The 15,635-nt window shown below is 35.0% G+C and overlaps 1 protein-coding gene across 2 annotated transcripts in view; it reads right to left on the reverse strand.

The window, feature by feature from the left end:
- GEFmeso (Guanine nucleotide exchange factor in mesoderm) overlaps window positions 1-15,635 on the reverse strand; it is a 105,652-nt gene that overhangs the window by 36,769 nt on the left and 53,248 nt on the right. For both annotated transcript variants that reach the window (XM_065370711.1, XM_065370718.1), the window contains exons 2-4: window positions 1,743-2,045; window positions 840-1,055; window positions 469-635 (exon numbers count right to left, since the gene is read on the reverse strand). In XM_065370711.1, the coding sequence (XP_065226783.1) occupies window positions 469-635; window positions 840-1,055; window positions 1,743-2,045 (686 nt within the window). The remainder of the gene's footprint in view (window positions 1-468; window positions 636-839; window positions 1,056-1,742; window positions 2,046-15,635) is intronic.

Consider the following 15,635-nt stretch of genomic DNA (forward strand, 5'->3'; position numbering starts at 1 on the left):
TCTCACATCTGAGATGAGAATACACAACTAGGGCAACAATTTCAAGTGAAAATGAAAATTTATTAATCAGCAACTATAGTCGAATACACACGGAATGACCTAATTAGATAAATATTTGGCCAGGTATCGACCACCGGGCTAGATCAATGACCGATGACAGCTCAGTTAATGATCAATTAATTATTTACAACTATCAAGATTCAAAGGACACGAGAACGAGAAGTTTGGCTGAATGCAATAGACGGTTTCCATTGATTATAGTAGGACATGCCATTACTATTGACCAATGAAAAATACCAGCAAAAGCTGTAGTTTTAAATTCATAAGGTAGATATTGAGGTAATGTGTTCTCAAAGAAATGCTTTAAATCAAGCCACATCCAGTCTTCAACTCCATACATTCCTACCACTTTTTTAAACTAAGAGCACTTAAACAATGAAAAAAAAATGGTCTAGGATCTACACTCACCGTTATAATCTGATGCAGATCATCAACGTAAGCCAACTCAGTCTCCAGGATCTCGGCGACGACTCGACTGGTATAATTGAAATCTTCGCTATCGTTGCAGAACCACGATCTCTCATGGAGCGACTCGGATCTCATAAAATTACTATATATACCACTATCTTCCGAATCTGTAATCAAATCAACGATGTCGTGAGTCAATTCCGAAGTTGACCAGCAGTACATCACACATATGTATAATTCTACAGACACGTCGCATCGGATAATTCAATCATCTTTACGACCTTATCAATAATATACGCATACCAAGACGTACTCAAACAATACGCCATTAAGTAAGTTATTTACGTAAGCATATACTCGTATCTACTTACATTGAGACGACGTAGCGTAACTAGTTCTAGGTTGAGTATCTGCGATTGCTTTTGTTCGGTTGGCATGTGGTTGAATTTCGACTAGAGAATCTAAAGATTTATCAGTCAGATTGGTGGTTGACGACGAGTTATTTTGGACAGTTCGTTGATCTGGCCGTTCGTTATCCGGATTAACGCTGCTGTTATTCGAACTATTACTACTTCGGCTACTGCTCACTGCGAACGTATAAAAACACGTAGTAGTAGATTGATGAGCGTCGTCATTAAGCTCAAAAAACAACAACAAAAGTCGTTAAAATACCTCCAAGTTGTGAATTTTTATCCCTTTTTGTACTTAACGAGCTAATATTTATGTACGATAGTGAATTTTTTTCCTTCACTTTTACAGTCATAAAGAGTGAAAAGTCAACTACGCGAACCCAACCGAGCCGATCGTGAATTTAAATATCTGTTTAATGCGCTTCACTCTCTCATTCTAATTTTTCTCAGCTGCAGGCTCTGCACCAACAACAACAAGGCGCGCGTTTCATCAAAATGAGAACATGCTGTACCATTCCAAGCCCAGCTCTGGAGCTGGAAACAGCAAACGCGCACCTAAATGCCCCAAAGGTATACGCATGGCTTCGAATACACGCGCCATATATCTCTTTATAAGGTATTCCTCGCAGTGTTTGTGTACTATTCGATATCACCACATCCTCTACTGCCCCCCACACCCCTCTCTCCGTGACAGCTTCTTTTCAAAAACACCAAATACCTCGGGGCTCAACGTACGGTTCTAAATCAGATACACAAACCAACACATAGCGTATTTTGTTTTTATTTTTTTGCCCTCTCAGGAGGTCTCATTTTTCTCTCTTATACACCTTCGCAACGTATCGGAATTGGAAAAAAGATACTTACGAGAAGTACTCGACGACATCGAAGCGACCGAAATAGCTGACTTGGGTCTCAAAGACGATGGACTCGTAAGGCTCTGATAATTATACCAGGATCTCGAAGACGACGTCAATTTTGCACCGTTTGAATCAGCAGCTTCCTTCAGCCTGGCCGAAGGTTCGATTAAGGTATCATTTTCGGTCATTTTTTCCTTCTCGGACGCAATTCGAGTAGATCCGCTGACGCCGCCGGTTAGTTTCCTGGCGGCTGCTATCGAATCGTAGACGTTCAATAAACATGGCAGCAAATCTTCAGAGTTTGACGATCCTGTAAACATGAAATTATACGCGAAATGAAATACGACGCTATACACAGAGTGTGATGTGAATGTATGTTATATGCAATAGTATATTATTGGTACATTGGTGCATTTCCGGTCGTGCTTTATCGTCTTTTTAGCTGCGCTTTCTCGTCTCCTCATTGTCGTCGTCATCATTACCGAGTATTTTTCTCTCTTTCTCTCTCTCTCTTAGACTCTTGAGAACCGTGACCAAGGATGTAGAAAATACTATATACTTTGGATCGTTTAGGATACGTGAACTGCATATCGACATGTACTTATATGCTATACTTTGTAGATATAGCACTTTTACGTATACTCGTATGTTGTATTTTCTCAGAGTAAATCGATAATCCGCGTTTTAATTTAAATATAGGTATCGCTCGTAATAATACCGGTACCTCACAAAGATGCGAGTAAAAATTAAAAGGAATCTACTTATACGTTATGAATTTACTAAACACGAACTCACACACACACGCAACACCTCAAGTCACGATTCATCGCACCGAACTCGCCATGCACCGGCTCATCTTATATTCTAACGCATTTGGTGTGAGATGAATTATTTGTCGATTATCGATATAAAATGGGAAAATTTTTAAGAGTCTGAACTCATGGTACCAAAGTTCAATTCAATGAATAGAAATCAAATTGTTTTGGACGGAGAGACGAGGGAAACAGGAGTCAAAAGGTCATACTTACTCGCAAGGCTCGTACCAATTCAATTCTTTCCAAATTTTCAAAAAAGTAACCAAAAAAGTTACAAAACATGCGCATTTTGAGCAAAACATTATAATTGAGAAAAAAAATATGAAGAAACATAGAACTTTCAATTCGGTTAAATTTAATGTCAATTTTAGTAAGAAGCAGGATTGTCGAAAAGTGAGACTTTTTTTGGCAAAAAAATGAAAATTATGGGCTTTTGAAGAAAAACAAAATTTTTAGCTATTTTTGCCTGAAAGCAAGATTCCGACAATTTCAGCGAAAGGCGGAACTTCGCAGCAATTTTTGGCAAATAAAAGCAAAACTTGTCAACTATTCTCAGAAAAAAAGAACGGAAAACTTTTTGGAAGTTTTTTGTAAGTAAAAAAGAGTGAGCAAATTCGGTAAAAAAAATTAAACGAAGCTTTCTTGACATTTTTTGGACAAGAGTGACAATTTTTAGCAATTTTTGGCGAGAAACGACATTTTTGGCAATTTTGAAAAAAGGCAAGATTTTCTGCTTATTTTTCGCAAAATAGCGAGACCATGACAATTGGGGCGAAAAGCAAGGCTTTGTACCCAAAACGTTCAAAAGGAAGTGTATAGCCAGTGAAAAATAACAAAAAAGTATACCTACTTTTGCAAATTATTTACTTATTGGTACACAATACACATCATCGTCATTATTTTTCCACTTATATTTTTTGGAGGCTCACTGATGTAAGTCAATTATTTTTTTGCAGCCCCCCCCCCGCCCACAACGTCTAAGACGAATTTATTTTCGCCGTATCTGTTTAAAAAGTCCTCTTTTTGTACCAAAATTGCCAAATCAAAAATCTTGTTTTTTTTGCCAAACTTTGCTTATAAGTTTTTTTTGCCAAATTTTCCCAAATCAAAAAGTGTTGATTTTTAGTAAAGCTGTCAGAGTGTCAACTTAAAAAAAAAAAAATCTTCAATTTCTGGCAGAGTAGTCAAGAAGTGTTCATTTTTGACACAATTGTTATAAAATTATTCATTTTTGGCAGGCGATCCTGTTTTGGCTGAAATTGTCGAACAATTTCCGTTTTTTGTAAAATTTTTTGTGAGTTGACGTGAAAAGTTATGTTTTTTCGTCAAAATTTCCAGGAAATAATATTTTGATAAAATGGTAAGATGGTCGTATTTTTTGCTAAAATTGCTAAGAAATTCGAGCTTTTTTTAGCCAAAACGTTCAAAAAATCAAAAAAGTTTTTTTTTTGTTTTAAAGTTGACCTATTACAGGGTGTCTAACAAAATTTCAAAATGAAAAAAAAGGACTTTTAGTAGGACTTTCAGCAGGTCATTTTTCGAGCACTTATGGAATTTTTTGAGGTTGGGGGGGAGGGGGGGGGTCAAAATTTTTTCAATGTGGGAGGTTCAAAATTTTTATTTAAGTTTTTAGCCAAAGGTATTTTAGCAGGACTTTTAACTGGACAGTTTTTGAACACTTGGGATTTTTTTTTGGGGGGGGGGAGTAGGCGAGATTTCTGCTTCAAGTTCGGAATTTATTAATTAATAATTAAGGAAAAGAGAAACAAACTGGCACTGGCAAAGCGAGGGCGAAAGCTCTCAAAAATTAGAAGGTATTTTGGGTAATATGAAAAATTATGTCATCTTGTGTGCTTTTTTTGAGGGGGGGGGGGAGTGTTTATAATGATGAGTTACATACTAAGTAGGTATATCATTTTGCTTCAAAATTTTGCAATTCGAATGATGATGATTTTTTTTTTTGTTGAAAAATTGAAAATGAAAAAAGAAAAGCAAACGAACACGAGGCCACGAGCAATGTGATGGCAAAAGTTTTCGGAAATTAATACTCCGAGAGGCATAAAAACAATGGTATTCGAATGATATTCAAAATTTAAAAAGAAAAATAAATGGGCCCGAGCGAAGCGAGGCAAAAGCTTTCGAAAATCAGCATTTCGAGAGGTACAAAAACAAAGTTTGTTTGTGTGATGAATTACTTATTTATGTTTTGCTTCAAAATTATAAAATTTGAATTATGATTTTTTTGAGAATTTAAAATTGGAGAGAGAAAAGCTAACGGGCCCGAGCGAAGCGAGGGCAAAAGCTTTAGAAATTCAGTATTTTGAGAGGTATGAAAACGATGATTTTTTGTATAAATAAGTTACCTATTATTTTGCTACAAAATCTTGAAATTTAAATGATGATTCAACACCTCAATTCAAAAAAAAAAGAAAAGAAAAAATTCAAACTTGAAAAAGAAAAGCTAACAAACCCGAGTGAAGTAAGGCTAAAAGTTTTCAAAATTCCATGTTTTGCTGAGAAGTAAAGAAAAATGTCTAAGGAAGGAGGACTTTATTTTTCTGATTCAAACTTTGAACATTTTATTGAATTTGAACACTTATTTGGAAAAAGAAAGAGCAAATAGCCCGAGCGAAGCGAGTGCAGAAGCTCACAAAAATGTGTGATTCAAGTTCTAGAAAAGTCGACAAATGAGCCGTTTTCTACAAGTTCAAAATTCCGGGAAAAAAGGGAAAAATTTAAAATTTGAAAAAGTCATTTTGAAAAAAAGGACTTTTGGATAAAATTGTTGAAAAAAAGGACACTAAAAGGACAAAAAGGTGTCATAGGCAAAAAAAAAGGACTTTTGTAGGATAAATAGGATAAATAGGAGTGTTAGACACCCTGTACAAAATTGCTTAAAAGCTTCTTTTTTAAAATCAAATTTCATTTTCCCCAAATTCATTTTTTCCCAGTTTTTTTGGAAATATCGATATTTTTGAAAGTTCCTTTAAAGTCACTCTGGAAGGATGTGCTGAATATTTCAAATCTTTTCTGCTTCGGAATTTAAAGGGGGGAAAAAACAGTTCACTTTCAATTTTTTTCCACTCTCTAGTGCTCAGAAAAGCAAGAAGGGCTGAAAAACTTGAAAAATACTGCATTTTAGTAATTACAAAAATACGTAAGTAAATGATTTACTCAAAACACAGAAATTGGACTTCATTTACTTCAAACTTGAATATTATAATTTTTGAAATGCAAGAAAAAATACCCAAAATGATTTCAAGATAAGATGCCTAACCGAATTTCTCATTTCAACGTTTTGTTTTTCAAATTTTCAAACTTTTGCATAATGGAAGGAAACCTTTGTAATTTTTCATATCATGCTATCAAAATTGGAAATTTTGAGAATTTTACGAATTGATGAGTTTATAATTGAATTTTTTCAAGACTCGACAAAGGGGAAATGCAAACGAATTTCAAAATTTCAAAATTTGTAATTGAAAAAAAAACAGACTGACAATTTCATTTTGGCCTTTTTCATGGAAATTTCTCTAAAACTGGATAATCTAAAAATCCTCTGGGTGCAGCTACGCTCTGGAAGACCTCAAAATCACCACCAATCAATTTGAGAGGTCGAAAATCAGGAATAATACGTACAAATGTGAGCTGTCTACTCCAATGTGATTTTTTTAAAAATTTGACTTCCTAGAAACTCCCCCTGAGGCCCTGAATCCCGAAAAATGGGCTTTTGAAACTTTGCAACGTTCCAGAAATTGCTGTACGCCCGTTGAGAATCCATATTCGTATCGTTATCACGAACTTATGTCAATTTATGACGCTATTTTGACGCTATAGTGCAGTTGGTGCATTACGAAACACTTCGACGCATCTCTTACACCTTGATGCACTTCTGCAGCGGCGCATCAAGTGCTTTATTCAAACGAACCGAGCAGTTATTACGAAATATAGGCTTTCTCGATAAGTAAACACTAAACAGTGTCGGCGACGCGACGATCGTGATCGATTGAAAATCGAAAGTACGTACCTATAAATGCCTCGGATCACGTTTACGAGCACGTTGCTTCGATTCGGTCGTCGGTCGCATACTCTTTGAGCAGATTTTGACTTTCTGCCAAGTACAAATTCGTATAGCTTCGGCGATACGTGTACGTATAGGCAACGAACCATATAATTAGGACTAATTAACGTCATCTTTGGACATTCCGTATATTATTTGTGTATATGTTTACTTATAAATACTAAGAGCTGCGCTGGTGTGGCAATCGTAGTTCGCGGTGTGTGAGATATTTCTTAAATGGTACCGTATTTATGTATCTGCGGTCGTAAAATGGTCGAGAATTATGTACCTACGAGTGGATATAAATATACCAAAAAAAAAAAAAATCACTGTAAAGCTGTTTATATAGATAGAGACGTCCAAATTGCCACTGACCTTGGTTTTTATCTAATTAACCTATCAACTTTGTAGTATAGTAGGAAATGCATAATGTACTCGTATCGTATGTGCCTTTGCCTAAAGTATCTGTATCTCGGTCTGTTAATATTACTCCCCTCTTGTCCCCTCTGGTGGTTGATTTTCCATCGCGAGAAATTACACACCTCGAGCTAAACCCATTATCTTTTTTTTTTTTCGATTGGTATATTATATCCAGTTGTAATGTTATTTTGCATCCATCTCTTTCTACAATATACCTATTGTGCATCTGATATGTGTGTGTGTGAGATGCTACCCTAGCTCTAAATCTCGTTGTGCGTATTTTATCAACAATGTAATCTTCGCGTCATATAGAAAAGAAAAAGAAAGTGTTATCCGATGAATATTTATAAGTATTAATACCACCGTCGTCGCCATCTCGTATCTTCTCTGTTCTTGAACTGCTACACTTCTGTCATTTATCTGCCACAATGAATGAGTAGTTCACGAATATGTAGGTACGTTGTGGAATAATTATCGAGGAAATTCCTACCTTTTTTTTTTCGCTCTTACGTAATGGAAATGCGTGGACTTGAACCGACAAACGAGTAATTTAATCCGAGTCACGGGCTCGTGTTTGTAAATTTTGGCCGAGATTTTTGGATTCTGTTTCCAGCAGTGTCGAAGAATATTAATCGAGATAACTGCGTGTGGTTTTTATCAACTAGTGACGTTTCCGATTCGCCGGAGTTGAATTTAATTACAGGTGTCGGCGCTGTATCTTCGATCTTTACTGTCTGATCTGACAGGTGGGTTTGGGATTCTTTTTTATTGGTGAACTTAATCGGAGGTTATTGCCAACCTGTGCTCGAGGTGGTTTTTTCTGGAGAATTGTTTTTTTTTAAATGTGTTACGATTGTGTATTTTTTTTTCAAGTTTTCGAGTGGAAATAGAGGAAGCTGTGGAAAATGAGTTTTAATTTGAGGTCATTGATTTTTTTTTTATAGGCTTATGATGTTTGTTTAATGTGTAACATCCTGATTGTGATTGGATTTCAGGATGATTTTCGAACAATTATTCGATTTCTGGCAGATTTCTAAGTGATTTTGGTTTCTGAAAAGTTATTCTGAATTTTTTAGAGAGTTGGAAGTCGTGAAGAAATTCATTAAAAATCGTTGAGAACATTCTTACTTATCTGAAAAATTGTTGGAGATATTATTCCTGAATCTGGGAAAACATTTTGAAACACAGTGGTGTCAATTTTTTTGTCATTGACTGCCAATTTCAAAAAATTGAGAAAAATATAGCCAAAAACTTGAAATTTTTTAGAAATTGGCAATAATGGACAAAAAATCGGCACCGCTGCACTCCAAAATATTTTCCCAATGATACCTTTCAATATTTTGGCTTAATTAATACGAAATATTTGCAAAGAAAAAATTTTCAAAACACAAATTTATCCAAAAATGAGCGATTTGAAAATTTTAACCATTTGAATAGTAGGGTTTTGAAAATGGGGGTCTTGAAAATCAGGTTCTCGATGTTTCGAAAAAGATGGCAATCAGTCTCAAAATCAAGGAATTAAAAGGCAGAGTTTTGAGAAGCAGAGGCTTGAACATCGGAAATTCAAAAATTTGGATCTTGAAAATCAGGGTCCCAAAAATCAAGACTTGAAAATCAGGGTCTTGGAAATCAAGATCTTGAAAAAATGAGAATCAATTTCAAAATCAGGTGATCGAAATGCAGAGTTTTGAAGTACATGAAATTTCAAATATCTGAAAATTAGGATCTGGATAATCAAGGTCCCAAAAATCAAGGTTCTTGAAAATCAGGGTCTTGAAAATCGACGTCTTGAAAAAATGAAAATCAGTTTCAAAATCAAGGAATTAAAAGGCAGAGTTTTAAAAACCAGCGGCTTTAAAATCAGAGATTAGAAAATTAGGATTTTGAAAATCAGGGTCCCAAAAATTCAAGACTTGAAAATATCATTCCTGAATCTGGGAAAACATTTTGAAACACAGTGGTGTCAATTTTTTTGTCATTGACTGCCAATTTCAAAAAAATTGAGAAAAGTATAGCCAAAAACTTGAAATTTTTTTGAAATTGGCAATAATGGACAAAAAATCGGCACCGCTGCACTCCAAAATATTTTCCCAATGATACCTTTCAATATTTTGGCTTAATTAATACGAAATATTTGCAAAGAAAAAATTTTCGAAACACAAATTTATCCAAAAATGAGCGATTTGAAAATTTTAACCATTTGAATAGCAGGGTTTTGAAAATTGGGGTCTTGAAAATCAGGTTCTAAATATCGATATTCTTGAAAATCGATGTCTCGAAAAAGATGGCAATCAGTCTCAAAATCAAGGAATTAAAAGGCAGAGTTTTGAAATGCAGAGGCTTGAATATCGGAAATTCAAAAATTTGGATCTTGAAAATCAGGGTCCCAAAAATCAAGACTTAAAAATCAGGGTCTTGGAAATCAAGATCCTGAAAAAATGAGAATCAATCTCAAAATCAGGTGATCGAAATGCAGAGTATTGAAATACATGAAATTTCAAATATTTGAAAATTAGGATCTGGATAATCAAGGTTCTTGAAAATCAGGGTCTTGAAAATCGACGTCTTGAAAAAATGAGAATCAGTCTCAAAATCAGGGGATTAAATTGCAGAGTTTTAAAAACCAGCGGCTTTAAAATCAGAGATTAGAAAATTAGGATCTTTAAAATCAGGGTCCCAAAAATCAAGACTTGAAAATCAGGGTCTTGGAAATCAAGATCTTGAAAAAATGAGAATCAATCTCAAAATCAGGTGATTGAAATGCAGAGTTTTGAAGTACAGAGTTTAAAATTCCAGGGGTTTGAAATTTCAAAGATTTGAAAATTAGGATCTGGATAATCAGGGTCCTAAAAATCAGGACCTTGAAAATCGACGTCTTGAAAAAATGAGAATCAGTCTCAAAATCAAGGAATTAAAATGCAGAGTTTTAAAAACCAACGGCTTTAAAATCAGAGATTAGAAAATTAGGATCTTGAAAATCAGGGTCCCAAAAATCAAGACTTGAAAATCAGGGTCTTGGAAATCAAGATCTTGAAAAAATGAGAATCAATCTCAAAATCAGGTGATTGAAATGCAGAGTTTTGAAGTACAGAGTTTAAAATTCCAGGGGTCTGAAATTTCAAAGATTTGAAAATTAGGATCTGGATAATCAGGGTCCTAAAAATCAGGACCTTGAAAATCGACGTCTCAAAAAAATGAGAATCAGTCTCAAAATCAGGGGATTAAAATGCTGAGTTATAAAAACCAGCGGCTTTAAAATCAGAGATTAGAAAATTAGGATCTTGAAAATCGGGCCACTAAAAATCAGGGTCTTGAATTCTATTGACCTTTGTTCGAACAAACTTTATTGCGGTTTATTTTAATGTTTTAAAAAATTCTTGAAAAATCAAAAAATGAACATGGGGCAGCTGAAATTATACATTCGTCGATTGCAAATCGAAATTTCAGCTGCCCAAATTATTATCCAGTCGGCGTTGCATTGGTCACTCAATACTCGTGTACAAAATTTCTTTTTTCATTTCTCATGTTTGTATCTTTAATTTCTCTGCTCCAATTTCGTACATGCAGAGCCCCAGTTCCAGATGCACAAGTCTCGATTCTCTCTCATTCTCAGAGCCAGCAATTCACGTCACGTGTAAAATAATACGCATCGCAAGCGCAATTCTCGGACATTGTGGCGTCAAAATGCGATGCACAAGTACATACTCTCTCTTACTCTGTGTTTCTTTCTCGGTCTCTCACACACTCGACTCTCGAGCTGCGCGATAATGTAATTACGCCATTTAGATAAACGTAAAAAGCGATATTATTTACGATCGTAGAAAATTACATCACACCGTCGCGGCGTCGTCGCTTTGCCTATACCCGTGCATGGTGTAGTTTTTGGAAGGATTTTTCATTCCTTTTTGGCAACGTGCGTTGATGCTGCGCGGTACTTTCTGTGATCCATGTCAACAACCTAATGCACCAATTTGTTGTTTAGGCCATTTTTATGCTATGGAACGAGTAAGTCTAACGAAGTTGAATGTCGACTTTAGTATACAGTTTACTCTGCTGCATTTTAGTATAAATCACCGGTTCCCTGGGACACACGCTCTGAAGCTCCTATAGCACTTCTCCATCTCATCTACGAGTAGGTAAATTGACATTCGACGATGTCGTTAACTACAAACTTCGAGATTTCGAGACTGTTGCTTTTTGCCGTAGCGGCGTCATATCACGTCACGATACGCAATGCGACGACGACGACGACGTCCCAGCTCACAGACGTGCTTTCGTCGTAAAAAAAATCTTCCTTTTCTGAGTTCACGTATCGTATCGACACATCAGCGGATGGAAACATCGAGTTAATAGATGTAATAAATTCAACCTGTGAAATGGATTAAAACATCGCATGTTACCCTGCCCCCCCCCACCCTAACCATTCGTATTCCTCAAGCTCTTCATTTAGAGTTCGTTTAATCGATTACGAAATCTACGAACATGCAACTGGTTGCAGTGTGTAACTTGAAGGAACGCGTGAAGAACGCCAGAAAAACCATCACGTAAAAGTGTTGCACAGTGATGATGATTTTTTTTGATTTCGGAATAATTTCCAACGAGACAGTTTTCATTAGGGTAAAATTTTTGGATTTTCAAAATGGATTTTTGAATGGTGTCAGATGCAGATTTTTGGTGAATTTGGTATAACTTTGCAATTTTTCTCTAGTTTTGAACCAACTTTCAGGCAATTTTCTGCATTAAAATTTTTCATTTTCTTTGTGTTAGATTCAGATGTAGGTAATTTTTTAATTCAAAATGCATTTTTGGCCTTTTATTACGATTTTTCGATGCAATTTCTCAATAATTTATTTGGATGATTTTCCAAGTTTCCAAAAATTTTTGAACCAAATTAGATATGGGTGTGATTTATCGGCACGACAGAAAAAGGCGTTTTCACGACGAGAAAAGGGCATTTTAACGACAAAAAAGGACATTGCACGGGAAAATAATCATTTCACGACGAAAAAAGTTTTCAAACGACGGTAAATGAATTTGAACGACGATGTAAGATATTGCCCGACAGAATAATTTATTGCACGTCTATATAATATATTCAACGACAAAATGTGCACGACAAAAAAATGTAGAAATGAACGACAAAAAAAATGCAAGTTTATGGGAAAACGAACGACATGAAAAATTATAAACAGCACGTCACAAAAAATTAAAAATAAAAAGTTCGTCTACTAAACCAGCAGTGCTTTTTTCGATTTCGCTGGCCTTCCATGAAGAACGAAGTATGAGCAAGTGTTCAGATCAATCACGTAGAGAACTGTATAGTGTATGTACCTGGGTAATTCTCTAAAAAAAAAGGGTCAATTTTGATATTATGCGGGGTAACATTTCTATGAGAACAGTCAACCAGTGCTGCCACTTACCAGAAAAAAATGTTAGATTGGGAAGCTAGCAAAAATAATTAAAAATTGCTCTAAAATTGGCGCAAAAAGTGTGTGACAGTTTTCAAATGTGAAATGTGAACTTCCTATAGACTTATTGCAATTGCAATTTGCACAATACGAGTAATATACCTTTGTGTTCTATGATAATGAGAATGTGTCAATTTTTTTCCAAAAAAATGAAGTTCATGACACTTAATAACATTTATTTTTAAAAACATGGCGTGTGACAGCCAAGTCCAAGAACATTTGGGGTATAAAATTGAATGTACACCAATGAAAGGAGGAGCTAAAAATCTCAATACCAAATGTGAAATGTGTGGGGAGGATGATCATTCAATGGACCAAAAAAAAGAAAAATTCATGCTAAAATCTCTGAGAAATTTGCCACGTACACGAATTTTACCTTTTTTTGAGAATTACCCACCTATACCTAAATGTACTATCACTTTTACTGATAAGGACGCGACAAGGTGGAAAGTTTCACAAACGTTCTCTACTCTCGTAAATTCATGTTTACAAGTTGTTTTTTTTTTCAAAAAGAGTAAATTTTTCGAATTTTTTTTTTTGGCGGGCAATAATTTATTTTCCCGGGCAATTACTTTTTAGGCGGGCAATAATTTATTTGGATGTGGATTAGATTTCTTTCGCCGTTTGTATGAAATCAAATTGTCGTTCGTATTACCTAACTTGTCGTGCTGAACTGTCGTTAAAAATCGTCGTTGAAATAGCCTATTTTGTCGTTCAAATGGTCTGTCGTTCGAATCACTTTTTCTGTCGTGCCGATATATATTTCCCATTAGATATTAGTCTGAGAGAATCAATTCATCGATCTGAAATCGAATTCCATATAATTTCCAAATAATATGTATCTTATTCCGGATCAGTTTTCCAATGTCGAATGTCGATGGCCCGATGGATTGCTTGACAATGTCCCGATTTTGAGAAGATTTCAAAATGAATCTGTTGAGAGCGCGCGATCGGTGAAGTTTTCTCAGATACACGTTTTTTTTCAAACTTTATTTTTTTGGCCATGTTGCACCCCCCTTTTGGGACCTCGGGAAAATCATATGTTATACCTTAGGGTATGAGCAAGTTTTGAAAAAAAATTCAGCCATGTCACCCCACCCCCCAATTTTTTTCTGCCCCTTCAAAGTTTTCAACCCCCTGAAAAACTAAGAAAATGCTGGGGAAAAATTTCAAAAAATTACTGTGTGTACCCCTACATGATGTACACAATCTGTGAAAATTTCAACATTTTTCGTCAACCCCCTCCGAGAAATAAATCTTTGAATTTTTGATGTTTAGGGGACAGTTTCTCTGAAAGGAGAGGGGGTGGAAGGTCAAAAATTAATATGGAGGGTTTTTACATCAAGGATGACTTTTTGGACCACTTTCGATCCATTATGGATCAAAGGCCATTTCACCCATCTTATAGGGGAGTCCCTTTCATTTTTGAAGGGAAAATTTAAACTTCATAGAACAAAAATCATCAAACTTTTCCTTTAAAAAAATCGTATCTTTTGTGAAAAACTTTCTTGAAAAAAAACTTGTCTACAAAAGAAGAAAACTCTCTCCAAAAATTGTTCGTCGTGAAACAAAATTTATTCTAGACCTCGACTTTCAAAAAAATCTTTGAAGGAAACTTCATTTTTGAGAAATCTTCTCTTCTTTTTGGAAGAATGTTTTCAGAAGAAACTTCCCCAAAAAACATTTTAGTAAAAACGAAAGATTTCTAAAAATGAAGTTTTCTTCAAAGATTTTGAAAACTTCATTTTTGGAAGTTGAGGTCCAGAATAAGTAAATTCAATTTTTGAAAAAAAAAACATTTTTGCTTTAGAGGAGGGATGAAATCTGAAAAATTTTCAGGGGACCCTCATTTTTTGTCCATGGGCCCACATTGGCTCTCGACAGCACTGATAATGAAATTAAAACTCAAAATATTCAAACAATAGAAGTAGGTAGGTAGGTACATACGTTCAGAAAATGTTATTTCGAATTTGTTTACATTTTCCCGCCAAAACTACATTTGACAGATGATCCAATTTTCAGAGTTTAATTTTTATTTTAAAGCCTTTTAAAGTATCCAGGTGCTTGAATTTTGTGATTGAGCTGCTGAAATCCTTACTATGAACTATTCTACGTCTCAACCCGTTGAAAACTCAAGATCAGTGAAAAATGAGACTATCGTTTAAAAGATGTATGGAGAGTCAGAAGATCCCAAAACTTATCAATAGTACATTTTTTAGACCAGTCAAAATATTTAGCCCATGCTTTCTTTTCACAATACATATTACTAAATGGAAAAATAATTCATATTGGGAGGTATAATTTAGAGAAATGATTCCAAAAACGTAAACAATACTATTTTCACATTTCCTAGAACGAATTCCGCTCACTCGTTATCTGCTTCAGGTTTGATTATTTCTGGAAAAAACAAACTCTCTATTCCATTTCCATCTATAGCGACAATTATATACAATAAAATTGTCGTTTAAGGCGAATTCAGGTAGCACCACCAACGAAACCCGACACTAAAGTACCTGATTTTTATAGTAATTGCTAAATAATTGTCAAAACATTTCAAATCCTACTCCTACCTACGAAACAAAGCGAAAAATCCAACGGTAAGATTTCTACTATACCTATAAAAGCGATATTCGTCGTCAGGTTTTAGAAAGGTACCTCTATACTAAGTACACTCACACACAAACGATATTCCACAGAAATGAAAAAAAAATACTCTCTCGACAAAAACCTACTATAAGGTGAAAAAAATATATACAAAAAAAAAAAGAAGGAAACCGCTACAATTATAAATAAAAAAAACGACGACACATTTTCACTAATATACCAAGAATACGTAATAAAGTACACACGAACACGACAACCGTTTCTTTTATGTAACTTATGAGCTGGAAAAAATACTCTTAAGTCTTCTTATGGTGTTTAGCTCGACGAGAAACGAGCCAGCAAAAATATACGAGAAATAGAGGTAAATAAAACGCATGCACGGACACGTTTGTTACCATAACTAACTGAGAGTGAGAAGACCTCCTAGGAGGTGATAATTCGGCAGATTCGACGGTAGGTATTTACTCGCTCTGCGGTTTTTTCTAGCGACGAGATTTAAATTAGAAGTAATTTTTAAAGATTTTCGAATCATGTGT

Source organism: Planococcus citri, chromosome 1 (genome assembly GCF_950023065.1).
Source record: "Planococcus citri chromosome 1, ihPlaCitr1.1, whole genome shotgun sequence".
Classification (NCBI taxonomy): Eukaryota; Metazoa; Arthropoda; class Insecta; order Hemiptera; family Pseudococcidae; genus Planococcus; species Planococcus citri.